At 44.2% G+C, this 20,135-nt stretch overlaps 1 protein-coding gene across 1 annotated transcript in view; it reads left to right on the top strand.

The window, feature by feature from the left end:
* The first annotated feature begins 294 nt into the window (after positions 1-294).
* LOC134357162 (FYVE, RhoGEF and PH domain-containing protein 5-like) overlaps positions 295-20,135 on the top strand; it is a 209,189-nt gene continuing 189,348 nt past the window's right edge. The window contains exons 1-2 of the mRNA XM_063068460.1: positions 295-447; positions 4,501-7,804. Of these exons, the coding sequence (XP_062924530.1) occupies positions 438-447; positions 4,501-7,804 (3,314 nt within the window). The 5' untranslated portion in view covers positions 295-437. The remainder of the gene's footprint in view (positions 448-4,500; positions 7,805-20,135) is intronic.

Raw genomic sequence — 20,135 nt, 5'->3', positions numbered from 1 at the left:
GCGGGATCCGGAACAAGGAATAGGCGTCAGTATCAGTGAATGGGGCCAGATATCAGGAGCAAGGAATTGGATCAAGTTATTGGTGTTAGGGGGTCAGGATTATGGAACGGAGTGGTTGGGAGCAGAAGCAGAATTGAGAAATGACTTCAGGATAAGGAGCAGGAGCAGGGTATGGGATTAGGTCAAGGATGCGGATGAGGCGCCTGCACTGGTATTGGTACTGGGACTGGGACCGGCCCAGCGGCGGAACTTCGACATCCTGTTGTGAAGCGGCCGCCCAGTCCAAGTCCGGAGCCGAACGCTCCCGGAGCCTGACTCCGACCTGTTCACCACTATCGCCTGGCGGCGAGCAGCTCTCCTCGGGAAAGGCTGCGGGAGTCTAAGGGAAGAGACCAGTGCGTCGGAATTCAGACTGGGAGCAAACGAAAGGCCGCAGCATGGAGCCCGGTGAGAACGGGAGGGGAGGGGAGGAGAGGGAGAGGGGGACCCGGGATCCGGAAAGGGGAGAGTCCCTGATATCTCCATTGATAGGATTATCTCACGATCCATACGCAGCCTTCCCATTCTTTGTCATTCTTCTCCTCTACGGCCAGGGCTGGACTATCCTAAATGGAACTGGGGATTGTTGGCGGCAAAGGGGAACGGCCTGGTGGGATGGAGTCAATGGGCTGGGCGAGTTTGCGAGAGGACGGTTCCGGTAGAACTGGACTTCCCTACCTTTAGTCGGAGGAATTAGTTGAATGGGTACAAATTCGGTTAAAAATTCGGAGACAAAGAGGGAGTGTGAAGTGTGATAAAAGGTATTGGTGGTTGTGGGGTGAGGAGTATTTTTAGATGAGGTTGCTGTGGCATTATGTAGATGAGAAACAGGATGGTCAAAGACAGCTCCTTCAGGAGGAAATGTGGGCGTTGGAGGAGAAGCTCCAAACATGGAACACGGAGAACAGCACCGAAGCAGGTCCATTATGCTGTGCGGAACAAAATGACAAATTGAACTAATCCCACTACCTGCATATGGTCCATATCCCGCTGTCTCATGCCTGGTTATATCACTTAAACGTCGCTATCACATTTGCTTCCTCTACCTCTGACACCCACCATTTCCTGAATATATATTAAAAAAACTTGCTCCACAAAGCTCCTTTAAACTTTCCCTCCTCTCATCTCAAGCCTCTGCCTTTTGACATTTGACATTTCCACCCTGGGGAAGACTCTGACTGTCAACTTTGTCTGTGTCTCTTAAATTTATAAACTTCTGTCAGCCATCCTTGGCCTCTGGCACTCCAGAGAAAACAACACAAGTTTGTCCAAACTCTTCCTATATTTAATATTCTCTAATTTAAGCTACATCTTCAGTACCCTCTCCCAAGACTCTATCTACATCCTTGGTATAAAGCAGAGATCAGGACAGTACACAATCCTACAAATGGACCTAACCAAAGGTCTTTTACAGCTGCAACATCAGTTGTGTAAGTGAATAGAGCAGAGGCCATTGAGTGGTGAGGAGTGCTGGAGAAGGATGGAAGGAAAATCAAGGAGCGTATTAAATGTCCTCTCCCCTTTCAGGAGGGATGATACTAATGCCTTTAGTTAGAACTGCTTAATCATCTGGCAGAAGTCACAATATTCTGACAGGAGCCAAACATAAAGTGCTGGGAGAGATGGGCTCACATTTAGAAAACAATCAAGGGCTTTAGGAAAGAAAAATTAATTTAGTTTTTGATAATGGTTTTAAGGATGAAGGAGCATTTTCAACTTGGAAATCATGTTGTCATTTTAGTGGAACTGGGATGAAAGTTGCAAGAGGTATGGATAAACTTGGAGAGGGTGATAGAAAAGAAATTAGAGAAAGATGCAAATCAGGTCCAGAGCTGGCTCATCCTGGAGAAGTCGAGGATTTTTGACGAGGGATCAAAGAGGAGAAAAGAGACTTCATAAGGAGGAAGTCAACAAACTCCTAATGTGTGGCATGGATTCAGAAGAGGCAGGAAAGGAGTTGGAGTTAAACTGGGTCTTATATTACAGCTTGGTCACACGGCAGATCATTGCGTAACAGTTACTGAGAACTACCTTCAAAGGTTACGGCAGAACTGAACCATTTCTATTCACATCATGTCCCATGGATGATGTTAGTCATACCTAGGAGTTCAGACTGAGAAAGAGCACAAATTTTCGAAGTTTTAGACAACAAAATAACTTCCTTAGCAATGATTTTGTAAACAGCATTGGATTATATGACATGGAATTTGTGGCTTAGAGTAATACCACCCTTAGAGTACACCACAGTACCAGGCCCTTCAGAATCAGAATCAGATTTAATATCACCGGCATAGTCGTGAAATTTGTTGTTTTATGGCAGCAGTACAATGAAATACATGACAAATAAATATAGAGGAAAAAGTGAGTTACATTAAGTATTTATATCTCCAACAAATAGTTAAATTAAAATAAAGAATGTTGCCTGGATTGGAGGGCATACCTTATGAGAATAGGTCGAGTGAACTTGGCATTCTCCTTGGAATGACAGAGGATGAGAGGTGATCTGATAGAGGTGTATAAGATGATGAGGGACATTGATCGTGTGGATAGCCAGAGGCTTTTTCCCAAGGCTGAAATGGCTAACATGAGGAGGGCATAGTTTTAAGGTGTTTGGAAATAGGTGCCAAGGGGATGTCAAGAGTAAGGTTTTTGCACAGATGCATGTGTGGAATACACTGTCAGCAACAGTGGTGGAAGTGGATACAACAGGGTCTTTTAAGAGTCTCTTAGGTACATGGAGCTTAGGAAAATAGGGGGCAATATGCTGGGGGAATCCTAGGCAGTTTCCAGAGTAGGTTACATGTCGGCACAGCACTGTGGGCTGAAGGGCCTGTAATACGCTGTGTTCTATGTAAGTAGTGTAAAAAACCAAATAAAAATGTAGTGAGTTAGTGTTCAAGAGTTTAATGTCCATTTAGACTTTGGATAGCAGAGGGGAAGAAGCTGTTCCCGAATCGCTGAGTGTGTGCCTTCAGGCTTCTGTACCTCCAGTGTGACAGTGTGAAGAAAGCATGTCCTGGGTGGTGGGGATACTTAATGATGGATGCTGTCTTCCTAAGGCACCACTACCAGATGTTTTAGATACCGCATGATGGAGCTGACTAATTTTACAAGCTTCTGCAACTTAGGCATCTTGTGCAGAAGTCCCCCCACCCCCCCCATACCAGACGGCGATGCAACCAGTCAGAATTCTGTCCACGGTACAATTGTAGAGGTTTTTGAGTGTTTTAGTTGACAAATCTAATCTCCTCAAACTCCAAATGAAATATAGCTGCTGCATTGATATGTTGCATCCAGGTTAGGTCTTCAGAGATATTGACACCTCGGAACTTGAAATTTTGGTGCACCATATTCAAGTTGACTTCTTTACCTATCTACTCTAATCCTATTTGCCTTACTTGCTCCTGTTTTAAAGGTCCGAGTACCAGTCCCTGCGGTCACAGGGGGCACTAGTCACAGACTTCCAATTAGAAACACATCTTGCAGCCTTATGCTCTGCCTCCATTAGCGTGGGAATTTGTGGCATGGTCTAACATGTTTCACTGCCCATTTTTGTCTCTTTGCTCTTCTCTTTCTTTCTTCTGATCTTCTGCTGTCCATCCTCAACCACTCCCTTGCTCACCCTCTGTTGTTATCTGCCTCTGTACACCCATCTTTCCTTAATCTCCATTTGCTCCATATTACAATTCAATTCTTGATCTGCTGCTTGTATTCCCACTCAAAGAAGAGCAGTAAGTGGCTGTTTGCTTCAGCAGTGGAAACTATGAGCAGTTTCAAACTCCTGGGAGTGCACATCTTACAGAACCTCTCATGGTCCCAGAACACATCATGCACAAACAGCGAAGCTCACCAATGCCTCTGCTTTCTGAGCAGGCTGAAGAGAGCTGAACTTTGTACATTAATACTCAGACTTTCTGTTGAAGTGCAGTAGAGAGCATCCTAAGATGCTGCACCACTGCATAGTACAGAAACTGCATTGCAGCAGACAGGAAGGTGCTGGAAAAGGGCAGCAATATCATGAAGGATCCCACCCACCCTGCTCATGGACTGTTTGTCCCACTCCCATCAGGGAGGAGGCTGCTTAGCATCCACACCAGGGCCACCAACCTCAAAAACAGTTACTTGCCCCAAGCCGTAAAGCTGATCAACAACTCCACCCATTCACATCCCACTACCACACTTTATCATTTCCTATCAGTCTCCTTATTCACAGACAACCCTGTGTCTAGTGTCACTTTCAATCAATGTATATAAGCTATTTTATGTATTTATATTTATTGTGTTTTTCTGTGCTTCATCAGATACAGAGTAACAATTATTTCATACTTTTTTACACTTGTGTACTGGAAATGACGTTAAACAATTGTGAATCTTAAATCCCTCATGTCCCTGGGTTCCAGATCTGAATGTTGCTGACGACATGAAATTCTACGCCAGTAATTTCAAATTTTCTCATTTTAGATCTGAAGAAACCTCCCTTGGCACCAAAGCCCAGGCCCTCGGATTCACAGCCCTTAGTCACTGTTCCAACGGTTCCTCTGCTTCTACTATCTGCTCCCAAGGCCCTGAAGCCACCAATTGCTCCAAAACCAAACCTTTACAATGAAGCGCCAGAGGCAAACCTGAATGCGCGGAAGGGGATTTTAAGCACATACTCTAACGGGAGCGTTTTGGTAACCAATCCTGTCCTGGCTAAGGGGGTTGAAGACCCAACTTATAAAAGTTTGGGTCAGACAAGAGATTCAGCAGCCTATAACTTCTTCGCAGCTGCTGATGACAGGAGCACTCTGGAAGCAGCGGTTATACTGTGCCATGAAAATGGGTCTCCAATGCCTGATGGTTATGAAGACCAAATAGTTCCACAGGATGCCAGTGCTGTAATGTCACAAGACAGAGATTTATCAAACGTTGACACCTATGGCTCTAGCAGTGCGATGCCCAGAAAGGATTTAGGAACCTTCAAAGTTCAGGCAATTGCTGGAGGAGCTATTTCCAATAAACTTGATGATTGTCTGTGTTTGAAAGATGAACTTCTATACAAGGGCAGCGGAGAAACCATGGACAATACAGAATGGAACAACTGGCATTCCCAGGATGTCACTGAAGTTGCAGACAGCTCTGGCCTGGGAGAAGGAGACGAATGGCATCTATCACTCACATCAGCAACTGCCTCAACATCTGGAGAGGCAGAAGGACTGGAGGAGAAGGAGAATGGGCAGAAAAAAGGGGCAGATAGGCAGGAGGAAGGGGTAGATATTCCCTCAGAATTGCTGACGGAGGGTGTGGACAGGCAAAGAGAGGGGCCAGATTATTCCTCAGACAGCCTGAAAGAGGATGAAGACAGTCCCTCAGATGTGCTGAAGGAAGGGGTGAATGGGCAGGAGGAAGGGACAGACAGTCCCTCAGACGTGCTGAAGGAAGAGACAAATGGGCAGGATGAAGGGGTAGACATTCCCTCAGATGTACTGAAGGGAGGGGTAGATGGGCAGGAGGAGGAGAAGGAGGCAGACAGGTTGGAGGAGGGGACAGATGGACAGAAGGAGGGGGCAGACAGTTCCTCAGACATGCTAAAGGAGGGGATGGTTGGGCAGAAGGAAGAATTAGACAGTTCACTGGAAGAGGAGGTAGACAAACAGGAGGAGGAGGGGGCAGACAGCATACCAGATAGGCTGGAAGAGGGGGCAGACCAGCAGAAGGAAGGGGGGGATGGGCAGAAGGAAGGGGCAGACAGTCACTCAGACATGCTGAAGGAGGAGCTGTATGGGCAGGTGGAAGGGACAGCCAGCTCCCCAGGTGGGCCAGGAGAGGGGGCAGGTAGACAGGAGGAGAAGGGGGAAGGGCCAGATGGACAGGAGGGGATGGGGGAGGGGCCAGACAGGCAGGAAGAGAAGGAGGAGGGGGCAGGCAAACAGGAAGATGAAGAGGAGGGGGCAGGCAAACAGGAAGACGAAGAGGAGGGGGCAGGCAAACAGGAAGAAGAGGAGAAAGGGCCAGATGGTCAAGAGGAGGAGGAGGAGCCTGAGCCAGAGCCACCAGACAGACTAAATGATGAGGCAGACAGGCAGGAGGAGGAGCGGGCAGATAGACAAGAGAAAGGAGCAGACGGCTCCCCAGACTGGCTAGAAGAGGGGGTAGACAGACAAGAGGAGGGAGTAGATGAACAGGATGAGGGGGCAGACATTGCCTCAAATAGACAGGAGGAGGAGGAAGCAGACAGCTCTCCAGATGAAACTGACATGCTTATTTATGAAGCGTTGTTACCAAGTGCCTGTAGGCCTGCTGCACCAGGCAGTCTGGATGCCACAGCCAGTCCCACAGGCAATCTGGAGTGGGTTAGAGAATTAGTGGGATCACCTGTGACAATGAGTGGTGAAGGGAGGTGCAGAGTTGGTGACAAAGCAAAGGGGTCTGTTGTTGGTGAGGAAGTGTCTTGTATTAGTGAGGAGGACGAGATGTCTGCTGTTGCCCATAAATTAGAGGAGGAATTGGTTGGATGTGTCCCAGGGGTGGAGGGCTGGATCTTAGAAACTGAAGGCGATGAGGAGGGAGTTAAGAGAAGGGTCCTCACTGATGTCAGTGCAGAGGACATTTCTTCCGTAGCTCACTGTGCGATAGGGTTCACTTCACGAGTTAAATGTGGAGCCACACTGAGGCGAGATACAGAGGCAGACACATTACCAGGTGACGATCTGAGTCTGGTTGGTGACCTGGCTGGGAAAGCTGTTGCAGAATGGAAAAAAGCAAGAACCAGAACGCAGTCACTGAGTGCACAGGTGCCTGAGACGGTTCCTGAGGAGACAGATCTAATACCTGTGGAAGGGCAGAGCTCTAAGAAAAGGCAGGAGCCATTTGAAAATACAATGCTCACTGCCAGCCACAAGTATTTCATGTTTTATCCCCGCTCGTACTCTGTCACGGGCCGAGAACTTCCTGTTTGTGCTGACCGGGAAATGGAGGGGTCACTTTTAGAAGACAGCAGATTGAACAGGAAGGAAGACAACCTGTCTCTACCAAGTGTTGCTGTATCTGACCAGAGGCACATTGCCACCCCTGGTGCTTCTCCACCCAGTTCAATGCTGGACATCCCTGCTCCTTTCCAACTGGCAAGCATCACCAAAAAACCCATCACCAAAAGTTCACCATCAGTTTTAGTTGAAACGGACTCTCCGGATAAATACTTTAAGCAGAGTACAAAGAAAAAGTCATCTTTCAAGCGTTTTTTACCAATTAAACTGTCACTTAAGAAGAAGATTGAAAACAGGATTACAGTTGAGGTTAATGTCTGCAAGACTGTGTCTGAGGCAGCCAGAGCCTTGGATTTTGACAGGAGGAGTTTGGGAAACTCGCCACAATTGAAAGCTCGATCTGGAAAGATGCGTAAATCAGATTCTTCATCCGCCTTTTTATTTTACAAGGACGGCAAAGGAAAAGGAATGCCCAGACCCTTCAGCAGAAGTGTGTCCAGAGTCGAATCTTTTGAAGACAGATCTCGACACTCATACACATCACTTCCTCTGACCAAGCCCAGATCCATTTCCTTCCCCAACACAGACTCCTCTGATTATGAGAACATTCCGGCTGTGAGCTCAGATTATGAAAATATACAAATCCCTCCCAACAGGATTGGCCATTTAGGGACTGTCACAGATTTCTTTGAAGATCCCAGGAGAAATTTCTCTTCGGCGTGTGAAAATGATGGTTATGTAGACATGAGCAGCTTTACTCCGTTGGACAACAGGCAGGCATCAGAGCAGGAGCTGGAAAGGTAAGCTTTGTACTGCTTGTTCCTACTCTCTCCCAAGATCTCCAGAGCAGGCAGACAAACCCCACTGAGATGCAGTTGTGACTGAAATGATATTTATGTCAGCTACAAGAAACAGTAGTGTGTTTGTGTCTGTGTGTATGTGTATGTGAAGGGGAATGAATGTGTGTCTGGTTCTTTGTATTGTGGTCTGTTAGTCAGTATGTGGTGGTGGGGGGTATGTATGCTTATGTTTAGAATGTGAGTGTCAGTGGTGGAGGACGTCTATCCGTGGGTCTGTGGGTGGGGTGGGTGGTCAGTCTGGGTCGTGGTCTTTGTGGAGTGGTTAGTGTGTATTGTGGGTTCATGTGGGGGTTCTGTGTCTGCATGTGTTCCATTTTTTCCAGCTGTGCATAGACTGGACATGGTGTTGGGGTGGACAGGTGGTCATGGAGCGATCGGGAAATTTTAAGTCATAGTGATGTTTATTGGTAACGTTGGAACGGCAGCTACATCCAGGAATATACTACATCTGACGTAGTCACTGAATAATAATAACAACAACTTAGAGGTTATTTTTAGCTTATATAAGTGGAAAGATGCTTAGATTGAATTACCTAGACAAAGTCTGACCTTGGCACCTTAGGTCTGTCCTGAGGGATTCTTTATGATGTTCAAACATTATCATCAGGTTAGAGGAGCAGCAGCTGACTTCTCTCAGGAATCTTCTAGGACCTTTCGTTACCTTGATATTTACCCATGGTCAGGTTCACTGGGGTCAGACTGCACAATGTTCTGCACCATTTGTGACTCCTCAGATAGTGAAGCAGTTCATATCCAAATGCAGCAGGACCTGGACAATATCCAGGCTTGGGCTGACAACTGGCAAGTAACATTTGAGCCATGCAAGTGCTAGGAAACGACCATCTCCAACAAGTGAGGCTCTAACCATCGTCCCTTGACATTCAGAGGCTTCACCATCACTGAATCCCCTACTATCAACATCCTGGGGGTTACCATTGGCAGGAAAATGAACTGGTCTAGCCATACAAACACCATGGCTACTAGAAGAGATCAAAGGCTAGGAATCCTGCAGCGAGTAACTTACCTCCTGACTCCCCAAAGCCTGTCCACCATCTGCAAGGCTCAGGTCAGGAGTGAGTGTAATGGAATATTTGCCATTCACCTGGATGAGTGCAGCTCCATCACCACTCAAGAAGTTTGACCCCATCTAGTACAAGGCACCCTTTCCTCAAGCATCTGATCCCTCCACCATCGACGAACAGTTGCAGCAATGTGTACTATCTACAAAATCCACTGCAACAACAGACCAAAGTTCCTAAGGCAACACCTTCCAGACCCACAACCATTACCATCTAGAAGGACGAGAACAGCAGATAACTGGGAACACCACCACTTGGAAATCCACACTCTCCAAGTCACTCACCACCCTGACTTGGAAGCATATCACCATTCCTTCATTGTTGCTGAGACAAAAGCATGGAATTCCCTGCCTAATAGCTCTCTGGGTGTATCTGCACCTCAGGGACTGCAGCGGTTCAAGAAGGCAGCTCATCACTACCTTCTCAAGGGCAACTAGGGATGGGCAATAAATGCTGGCTTAACTGGTGACTCCCACATCCCGTAAATGAATAAGTAAACTGTGGTCAGGTTAACTGGGGTCAGGTCACTTGAGGTCATTTACATTGGGGTCAGGTTAATTCGGATCTGCTGTTACTTTATGGACAACTCAAAGATTAGTTGCATTGTGGATGGAAAATGAACGCACAACAGTACAGCACAGGAACAGGCCTTTTGACCCACAATCTTGTGCCAAACTAATTAAGTTAGTAATTAAAAGCCTAACTAAACTAAGTTCATATGCCTGCACAATATCCCTATCCCCTCATTCCTTGCATGGTCCTGTGCCTACCTAAGAGATTCTCTAAAGAATCTTCTGTATTTCCCTCCATCACCAACACAGGAAGTGCATTCCAGGCACAACACCGTGCAGAAAAAAACCTCTTATTTGAATTTACTCCACCTCCAGTTAGGTCCATGTACTCTAGTATTAGACATTATGATCCTGTGAAGTTGTCAGCTTTACTTATGCCTCTCATGATCTTATAAAGAGTACAAGAGAGGCAAGAATAGATATCAGAGCTTTGGAAAATTACATTGGAGAAGTAGTAATGGAGGACAAAGAAATGGCAGATGAACTCAACAAGTATTTTGCGTCAGTCAGCACTGTGGAAGATAGCAGCACTATATCAGAAAATTGAGAGTGTCAGGGGTAGAAGTAGAAGTGCTGTTACTAAGGTGAAGGTGTGTGGGAAGCTGAACTGTCTGAAGGTAGATAAGTCATCTGGACCTGTTGGGCTATACCCTGGGGCCCTGAAAGATACAGCTGAAGAGATTATGGAGGTATTAGTGATGTTCTTTCAAGAATCACTAGATTCTGGAATGGTTCCAGAGGACTGGAAAATTGCAAATGCCACTCCAAATGTTAAGGGAGGGAGGAAAACAACAGGAAATTATAGGCTAGTTAGCCTGAATTCAGAGGTTAGCAAGATACTGGAGTCCATTATTAAGAATGAGGTTTCTGGGGTACAGTACTTGAAAACACATGCTAAAATGGGCCAAAGTCAGCATGGTTTTCTAAAGAGGAAATCTTGCCTGACAAATCTGTTGGAATTTTTCGAGGAAATAGCAGGAACGATAGATGAAGGAGAGTCAGTGGTTGTTGTTTACTTGGGTTTTCAGAACTCCTTTGATAAGGGTCTGCACATAATGCTGCTAATTAAAACCCATAGTATTAGTGGAAAGTTACTAGAATTGACGATTGGCTGACTGGCAGGAGGCAAAGAATGGGAATAAAGAGGCCCTTCTCTGATTGGCTGCTGGTGAGTAGTGGTGCTCCACAGGGTTTGGTGGTGGGACCACATCTTTTCACATTATACAGTATCTTGAAAAGGTATTCAGCCCCAACTCTTTGTTCAACATATTGTATTACAAACAGGGATTTTGGTCAGTTTAACTGAGAATGGTGAAGCAAACTTGATGGGCCAAATGTTCTAATGCCTTACATTAGTCCAAGTACCTATCTGAACCCCCCCCCTCAGTCTTCAGAGAAAACAACACAGGTTTTTCCAACCTCTCCTTCAATTATAGGCCCTGTAATCCAAGTAGCATCCTGGTAAACCTTCCCCATACCCTCTCCAAGGCCTTCCAATACTTCCTGTAATGTGGTGATCAAATTTGAATGCAATACTCCAGATGTGACCTAACTAGAATTTAGTAACTGCTCTATCCTTTGACTATCTTTGACATGATCCACATCACCTTCAGTCTTTGTATCCTCTATGAATTACTAACCTACACATCTACATTTTTATCCAGGTCCTTTATACATATCACAAACAGCAGAAGTGCCATTACAATTCCCTGCGGAACACCACTAGTGACAGACCTTCAGCCAGAATAAGTTCTGTTGACCACTTTCCTTTGTCTTCAATGGACAAGCCAAATCTGAATCCAGGTGGCCAAATTATTGTGGGTAGCCGTACTGTGTATATATAGTCACATGCACTGGGATCTATTGTCTTGTCATTAGCTCTGCCCTTTCCCTTTTCATTTGATATCCTGAAGTGTAACACCTCACAATTAGATGGATTTATCTGTCATTTTTTTGCCCATATCTGCAACATATCCCTATCCTGCTGTGCACTGAGAACGGTTTAAGCGTGAAGGAGTTGGGTGCTTACTGATCTGGTTAACAACAGATGGTGCAATCCAGGTCATAATTACGATCGAGGAATGTGTTTGTAGACCGGATATTGAACTTTTTACTGTTGGACTTTGGCCACATTCCACCGTGATACAACATTTGGCGGCACGGGAGGTCGTTCCTGCCTGTGTGCAGCTCCTCCCATGGAGGGTCAGACATCCTGAGCTAATAGACTGGTCCTGGACTTATTTTCCATCTGGCATAGTTTGTATTTTGTTGTTTGATTGTTTGTGGTTTTTGTTTTGCTATATTTACGCTCTATTCTTGGTTGGTGCAGCTGTAACGAAACCAAATTTCCCTCGGGATTAATAAAGTATATCTATCTATCTATTTTGACAATCTTCTACACTATCCTCAAAACCACTAATCTCTCTTTCATCTGCAAAGTTACTAATATGCCCATCTACATTTTCATCTGCAACATTCACATACATCACAGACAACCAGAGGTCCTAGTACAGATCTCTGTGGAACACAACCCATCATGGACATACAGCCAGAATGAGTCTCATCGACCAACACTCTGTCTTCTATAAGCAAGCCAATTCTGAATCCAAACATCAAAGTCACTGTGGATTCCATGTGCCTTAATCTTCTGGACAAGCCTATCACCTTATTAAATGCCTTACTAACATCCACAGCTCTATATTCTTCAATTATCTTCATTAACTCCTCAAAAACTCGGTCAAGTTAGTAAGACATGACTTGTGCTACTCAAAATCAGGCTGATTATCCCTAATTGGACCATAAGACCATAAAACATAGGAGCAGAATTATGCCATTTGACCTGTCGAGTCTGCTCCACCATTTCATCATGGCTGATCCAATTTTCCTTAGCCTCAATCTCCTGCCCTCTCCCCATATCCTTTTATGCCCTGACCAGTCAAGAATCTATCAACCTCTGCCTTAAATTTACATAAAGACTTGGCCTCCACAGCTGCCTGTGGCAAAGAATTCCATAGATTCACCACTCTCTGGCTAAAGAAATTCCTCCTCATCTCCATTCTAAAAGGACGCCCCTCTATTCTGAGGTTGTGTTCTCTGGTCTTAGACTCTCCCACTGTCGGAAACATCCTCTGTTCATCCACTCTAACAAGGCCTTTCACCATCTGATAGTTTTCAATGAGGTCACTCCTCATTCTTCCGAATTCTATTGAATACAGGTGTAGAGTTATCAGACTCTCTTCATATGACAAGCTGTTCATTCCTGGAATCAATTTCATGAACATCCTTTGAACCCTCTCCAGTCTCAGCACATGTTTCTAAGATAAGGGACCCAAGCCTGCTCACAGTATTCCAGGTGAGGCCTCACCAGTGATGTATAAAGTTTCAACATATATCCTTGCTTTTATATTTTAGTCCTGTTGAAATGAATGCTAACATTGCATTTGCCTTCTTCACTGCAGACTCAACCTGCAAATTAACCTTTAGGGAATCCTGCACAAAGTCTCTCAAGTCCCTTTGCACTTCAGTTTTTTGTGTTTTCTCTCCATTTAGAAAATAGTCAATCCTTTCATTTCTTCTACCAAAGTGGATGACCATATACTTCCTATCACTATATTCCATCTGCCACTTCTTTGCCTATTCTCCTAATCTAAGTTCTTCTGTAGCATCTGTACTTCCTCAAAACAACCTGCCCCTCCACCTATCTTCATATTATCTGCAAATCAACAAAACCATCAATTGCATCATCCAGATCATTGACATACAACATAAAAAGAATTAGTCCCAACACAGATCCCCCGTGGAACATCACCAGTCACTGGCAGCCAGCCAGAAAAGGCTCCCTTTATTCCGATTCTCCTTTGTCTATCCTGCTTGTTATTTTTTCAAAGAATTCTAACAGATTTGCCAGGCAGGATTTTCCCTTGATTCTCCCTTGACTATGGCCTATTTGATCATGTGCCTGCAAGTACCCTGAGAGCTCATCCTTAATAATCAACTCCAACATTTTCCAACCACATAGGTCAGACTAACTGGCCTATTGTTTTCTTTCTTCTGCCTCTCTCACTTCTTGAAGAGCAGAGTAACATTTGCAATACTCCAGTCTTCCGGAACCATTCCCAAATCCAATGATTCTTGAAAGATCATTACTAATGCCTCTATGATCTCTTCAGCCACCTCTTTCAGAACACCTTCTGTTCCAGGTGACTTATTTACCTTCAGTTTCCCAAGAACCTCTGTCTAGTTATGGTAACTTCACACACGTCATGTCCTCTGACACCTGGAACTTCTACTATGCTGCTAGTGTCTTCCACAGTGAACACTGATGCAAGATACTTGTTCAGTTTGTCCGCCATTTCGTTGACCCCTGTTACTACCTCAACAGCATCATTTTCCAGTGGTCTAATATCCACTCTCACCTCTCTTTTTCACTTTATATATCTGAAGAAATTTTAGATATCCTCTTTAATATTATTGGCTAGCTTAATTTTGTATTCAATCTTTACCTTCTTAAAGTCTTTTATAATTGCCTTTAGGTTTTTAAAAGCTTCCTAATCCTCTTGACCCGGCTGGTGACATAGTGGCATCAGTGCCGGACTTCAGGACAAAAGGTCCCAAGTTGGAATCCAGCACGCTTTCCATCCATGCTCCCCTGCACACTTTCCATCTGTGCTGGGTTACAAGCTGGTGATCTCTTTGGAAACTCACCAGGCAGAAGGCAATGGCAAACCACTGCTGTAACTTGCCTCGTACGCGGTTCCCCACTACGTCAGAGAGGCGTGGAGGGAAATCGTCCACTAACCGGAGAAACTCTGGATGCGACATACCTTTCCTTTCCTAATTCTCTTAACTTCCTATTAATCTTTGCTCTATTTTATGCCCTCTCTTTGGCTTTTATGATGGCTTTGATTTCTCTTGTTAGCCATGGTTGTGTCATCTTTCCTTTTCTTTTTCCTCTTCTCCCTCTTTGGGATCTATATATCCTGTCCTTCTGAATTGCTTCCAGAAATTCCAACCATTGCTGCTCTACCATCATCCCTGCCAGTGTTTTTTTTCTATTCAATTCTGGCCAACTCTTCTCTCATCCCTCCGTAATTCCCTTTACTCCACTATAATACATCTGACTTTAGCTTCTCCTTCTCAAATTTCCAGGTGAATTCAATCTGTTACAAGACTCTCTTCTTGCAATAATGATCAGTGAGGTGTAGAGAATTTGTATTTACTGACAAGTAACTTTTATTGTCTCAGCTAAAAAGCATGTGAGTTCACAAACTAACTATTTGTGGCAATTCAGTAGAATCCCTGACCCTCCATGAACAGAAAAGATATTACCCAGGAAATGAATCTACGCCGGCTAGGTATTACTCGTGGTCCCAATCTCCACGTATCTGTGGGGTCCTCCTAATCCACAACAGCTGGTCTCTGTTTTCTGGAAAGTTATCGCCCTTTCATATTTGGAGCTCTTGACTGTTATACTGTTCCTCATCTGTTGAACTGGTGAATCTCCATCCCATTGGCTCAAGGTCACCTGACCTACCTGGGTCACCTTCTTACTGGTCCTTGTCCAGGGCTATAACCAAATTGTTTAATTGTTCTGCTCAATGCAGCCTTGTGTATTTGTGTCTTTCAACTCTGACTGGTCCAAATCAGTTAAATGAGGCAACCCAGATGGAGTCTAATGAGATTACAGATTGCTTCTTTGGTAGGTCTGGCATCTTACATAATAAGTAGCTACTCATCTGAGAATGGTCTCACGTTTAGTAGGTCATAATCTGAAGTTCCTTGTGTCCACATTCAGTTGCTCTGATTAGATTATCCCAGAGCAAGTATCAGTTCAGAGTCCACAAAAAGGGGGAAAACAAAGACAATTGGTTTTTCTGCTTTCCCTGTCCTTGATTTGTCAAATCCATTAATTGCAAAGTGTAATTTCTTCTGGCTAATATCTCCCTCCTCTTGATCCTAAAAGATAATGATCTTATTATCTTAATTATCCTCCTCTCATTCAGTTGACTGTCCACAGGACTGCCGTGGAATCCCAGTAGGTGTGCAACAGTTACATTCTATAAATAACATTAGCATTTACGAACTAAATTCACTCACTTTATACTAATAGTCGTCTCTGCTGTTTCATGAAAGCATCATCCTCTGTTTTTCATTATTTCAGCCTTCCATCTTTTCAGTTGATATATATTGAGCAATACAATTAACAGGGTACATAAAATTAGTATTACAGCAGCATGCGATACTATCTTTACCCACAGATGTATTTGAACATTCTTCTCCATTCCAAAACTTACTCCAAAAGCCTGGGTCACTCAATATTTCATTTGCCTTACCAACGAGTGTTCTAATAACTTCAGTGTGCTCAGTCCATTGATGGATCATCTCCCTTGCCTCTTTCACAACACGTGTCCAGTCTGCAATCAAGTGAGGAATTGGTGGCAACTCGGTAACAACATAGTTTAGCCCATATTACCTGTGTCCATTGAGAAGATTTGTTTTTGTTCACCGAGTGTTCTCCATGCAACGACCTCTCTGTAGAAATATTTACCTGCAGTAATGGCCTCTGGAGTAAGAGAGACCATGGTTAACTCCATCGTAACAAAATACATTACTCTCTTCATTTTGAATTAAACCTGTAATACACAAGGTAATTTCTGCTCTTATTTCAGTTTAAATCTTATATTATTTTAAGTCCATATTTTCTATTTGTTTCTCTGGACTATCCAATCTGGACTCCAAATTGTCTTTGGACTCAAGACGTCCATTTTTCCTCACCCAATTTTCTTTCAGGATTTTCCTTTGATTTTTTTTGACAAAACTCCCCTGGCTGTCATGATGAGGGAACTGAAAATCACACCCTTGTTAAGTTCTGTCACCATCTTCTTGGAACAGTTGTTCCATCGTCGTCTCCTAAATCATGTACATCAATTGTTATGTGCTGATGGTGAAAGCATTCCTGTTTCTCCCCCACCAATTTCAGCTGGTTGTTATGGTACCACCCACTTTTATCTGGAGAAGTCAGTACTTTGTACACTGAAGGGCTGACTTTCTCTATAATTTCATGGGGATTTAAAAATGAGGTGGTTTGGGTGGCTGTTTGTCCTGTGCTTAATTCTATGGGACTGACTTTTGAGTCAAAGTAGGTTTTACCCTGTTGCTTCTTTTTTCCTTGACAAATACTGTTAGATAGATAGATTCCTTTCCTGGGCAATACTTTTTCTTTTCATTGACAGTTCATGGAGGGTCAGGGATTCTAGTGGGGTGCACACAGGTAGTTAGTTTGTGAACCTACGTGCTTTTTAGTTGAGACAATAAAGGACATTTGCTGGTAAAAACAGATCCTCTGTGCCTCACTGATCATTATTACAAGGATCAGAATCAGAATCAGGTTTATTATCACCGGCATGTGATGTGAAATTTGTTAACTTAGCAGCAGTTCAATGTAATCATTATATAGAAGAGAAAAATAATAATAATAAATAAAATGTAAAACAAGTAAATCAATTACAGTATACATATATTGAATAGATTTTAAAAAATGTGCAAAAAACAGAAATACTGTATGTCAAAAAAAGTGAGGTAGTGTCCAAGGGTTTAATGTCCATTTAGGAATCAGATGGCAGAGGGGAAGAAGCTGTTTCCGTATCGCAAAGTGTGTGCCTTCAGGGTTCTGTATCTCCTACCTGATTTTCCCCAATCTACCTGCATATTGATGTTGCCCATGACTATTGTAACATTGCCCTTTTGCCATGCATTTTCTATCTCCCATTGTATTTTGTAGGCCACATCCTTACCACTGATTGGGGGTCTGGAAACAACTCCCATCAGGGTCTTCTTACTCTTGAAGTGCCTTAACTCTATCCACAATGATTCATCGGCTTCCAACCCTATGTCATTTTCAATGATTTAAATTCAATTTTTATCAACAGAGCAACACTGCCCTCTCTACCTTCCTGCCTATCCTTTTGTTACAGTGTGCATCCTTGAACATTCACCTATAATCTTTCAGCCATGATTCAGTGTTGCCTACAACATCATACCTGCCAATCTGCAACTGTGCTGCAAGTTCATCTACTTTATTCCATATACTGCGTGCATTCAGATACAACACCTTCAGTCCTGTATTCAACATTTTTGATTTTGTTTGCTTTTTACATTGCAACTCATCCCGTTAAATGCAATTTTGCTCTATAAACAGCCTGTCCTCAGTACACATTGTCTCTGTTTGTAAACTATCTTCCTCACCTTCAGCACTATTATCCACCTTTCCTATGATACTTCTTGCATTGAAGTGCATGCAGCTCAGGACACTAACCGCACCATGCTTAATCTTTTGATTCCGGACTTCGTCTGAGGTCTTTACATCTGCATCTGCATCTCTCCACTAACTGTTCTGGCACTCTGGTTCCCATCCCCCTTCAACTCATGTTTAAACCCCACCATGCAGCATTAACAAACGTTCTCGCTAGGATATTAGTCCCCCTCTTGTTCAGGTGCAAACTGTCCCTCCTGTACAGGTCCCACCTTCACTGGAAGAGAGCCCAATGATCCAAAATTTTAATTCCAAAATTCTTATGCCCTCTTTCATACACCAACTCCTTAGCCATGTATTAAATTGTATAATCTTCCTAGTTCTGGTCTTACTAGCACATGGCATGGGTAGCAATCCTGAGATCACAACCCTGGAGATCCTGCCCTTTAACTTAGCACCTAACTCCCTGAACTCCCTATGCAGAACCTTGTCACTTATCCTACCCATGTCAATGGTACCTACGTGGACCATGACTTCTGGCTGTTCACCCTCCAACTTAAGAATGCTGAGTACTCGATCTGAGATTTTCAGTACCCTGGCACCTGAGAGGCAACATAGTAGCCAGGAATCTCAATTCCCGCCCACAGAACTTCCTGTCCGTTTCCCTAACCAGCAAATCAATAGTTCTCCGATGACCATAGCATGGCTCTCCTCCCCACTACCCTTCTGAGATATAGAGACAGACTCCGTGCCAGAGACCCTGTCAGCATACAAAATGATATACCTGTTGTTGAGGTGGATGGCCAGAGGGATACTCTGCATTGGCTCCTTAACCCCTTTCCCCTTCCTGACTGTCACCCAGTTTCCTGAGTGCTGCACCCTGGGTATAACTACCTCTCTATATGTCCTTCATCCTCCAGAATAATCTGTGGTTTATCTAGTTCCAGCTCCAACTCCTTTATGTGGTTTATTAGAAGCTACAAACTAATACATTTCTTGCAGGTGTAGTCGTCAGGAGCACTAGAGGTCTCCTGCCTTCCCGTATCCTGCAAAAGGAGCATTTCACTATCCTTGTTGAGCAGATATAAAGAAGAGAAGGACCTTTCCTTTCCTTTGCTTTCTCCGAGTGAAGCCTTCAGGATCATCACTCTGACAGCTTCTTAAATGATACTATTGAACCTGGCTCAACTACTTTCTCTGGAAACTCGTTCAATATACTCACCACCTTTGTGTGAAAATACTTGCCCTCAGGTCCTTTCTAAATAGTTCCACTCTCCCTAAACTGATGCTACCAGGTTTTGAATTCCTCTTACCCTGGGGAAAACATGGTTAACATAAATCTTATCTGTGCCTCTTATATTTTTGAACACTTCTATGTGGTCTTTTCTCATTCTCCTATGTTGCAATATAAAGACTTCGCTTAGCCAACCCCTCCCTCTAACTCATGCCCTCTAGTCCTGGCAATATCCCTGTAAATTTTCTTTGCATTCTCTTCAATTTAATCATCTTTTTGCAATAACAAAGTAACCAAAGCTGGGCATAGTATTCTGTCATGTGCATGCAGAAGAGATTTTGTTTCATTTGGCAACCATGGGTATCTCTTTCTCAGCATTTCCATGGAGATTTGGCTTAGTTTTCAATATCAGCACATCAGATATTTGAGCAGCACACATCAAAGTTGCTGATGAACGCAGCAGGTCAGGCAGCATCTCTAGGAAGAGGTACAGTCGACGTTTCGGGCCGAGACCCTTCGTCAGGGCTAACTGAAGGAAGAGCTAGTCAAGATTTCCTTGTACGTGGAACAAGTGCTACACATGCCCTTACACCTCCTCCCTTACCACCATTCAGGGCACCAGACAGTCCTTCCAGGTGAGGCGACACTTCACCTGTGAGTCGGCTGGGGTGATATACTGCGTCCGGTGCTCCCGATGTGGCCTTCTATATATTGGCAAGACCCGACGCAGACTGGGAGATCGTTTTGCTGAACACCTACGCTCTGTCCGCCAGAGAAAGCAGGATCTCCCAGTGTCCACACATTTTAATTCCACATCCCATTCCCATTCTGATATGTCTATCCAAGGCCTCCTCTACTGTAAAGATGAAGTCACACTCAGGTTGGAGGAACAACCCCTTATATTCTGTCTGGGTAGCCTCCAACCTGATGGCATGAACATTGACTTCTCTAACTTCCGCTAATGCCCCACCTCCCCCTCGTACCCCATCCGTTATTTATTTATATACACACATTGTTTCTCTCTCTCTCCTTTTTCTCCCTCTGTCCCTCTGACTATACCCCTTGCCCATCCTCTGGGTTTTCTCCCCCTCCCCCTTTTCCTTCTCCCTGGGCCTCCTGTCCCATGATCCTTTCA

This window comes from Mobula hypostoma, chromosome 15 (genome assembly GCF_963921235.1).
Source record: "Mobula hypostoma chromosome 15, sMobHyp1.1, whole genome shotgun sequence".
Lineage (NCBI taxonomy): Eukaryota > Metazoa > Chordata > Chondrichthyes > Myliobatiformes > Myliobatidae > Mobula > Mobula hypostoma.
This window is presented reverse-complemented; position numbering and strand designations above follow the sequence as displayed.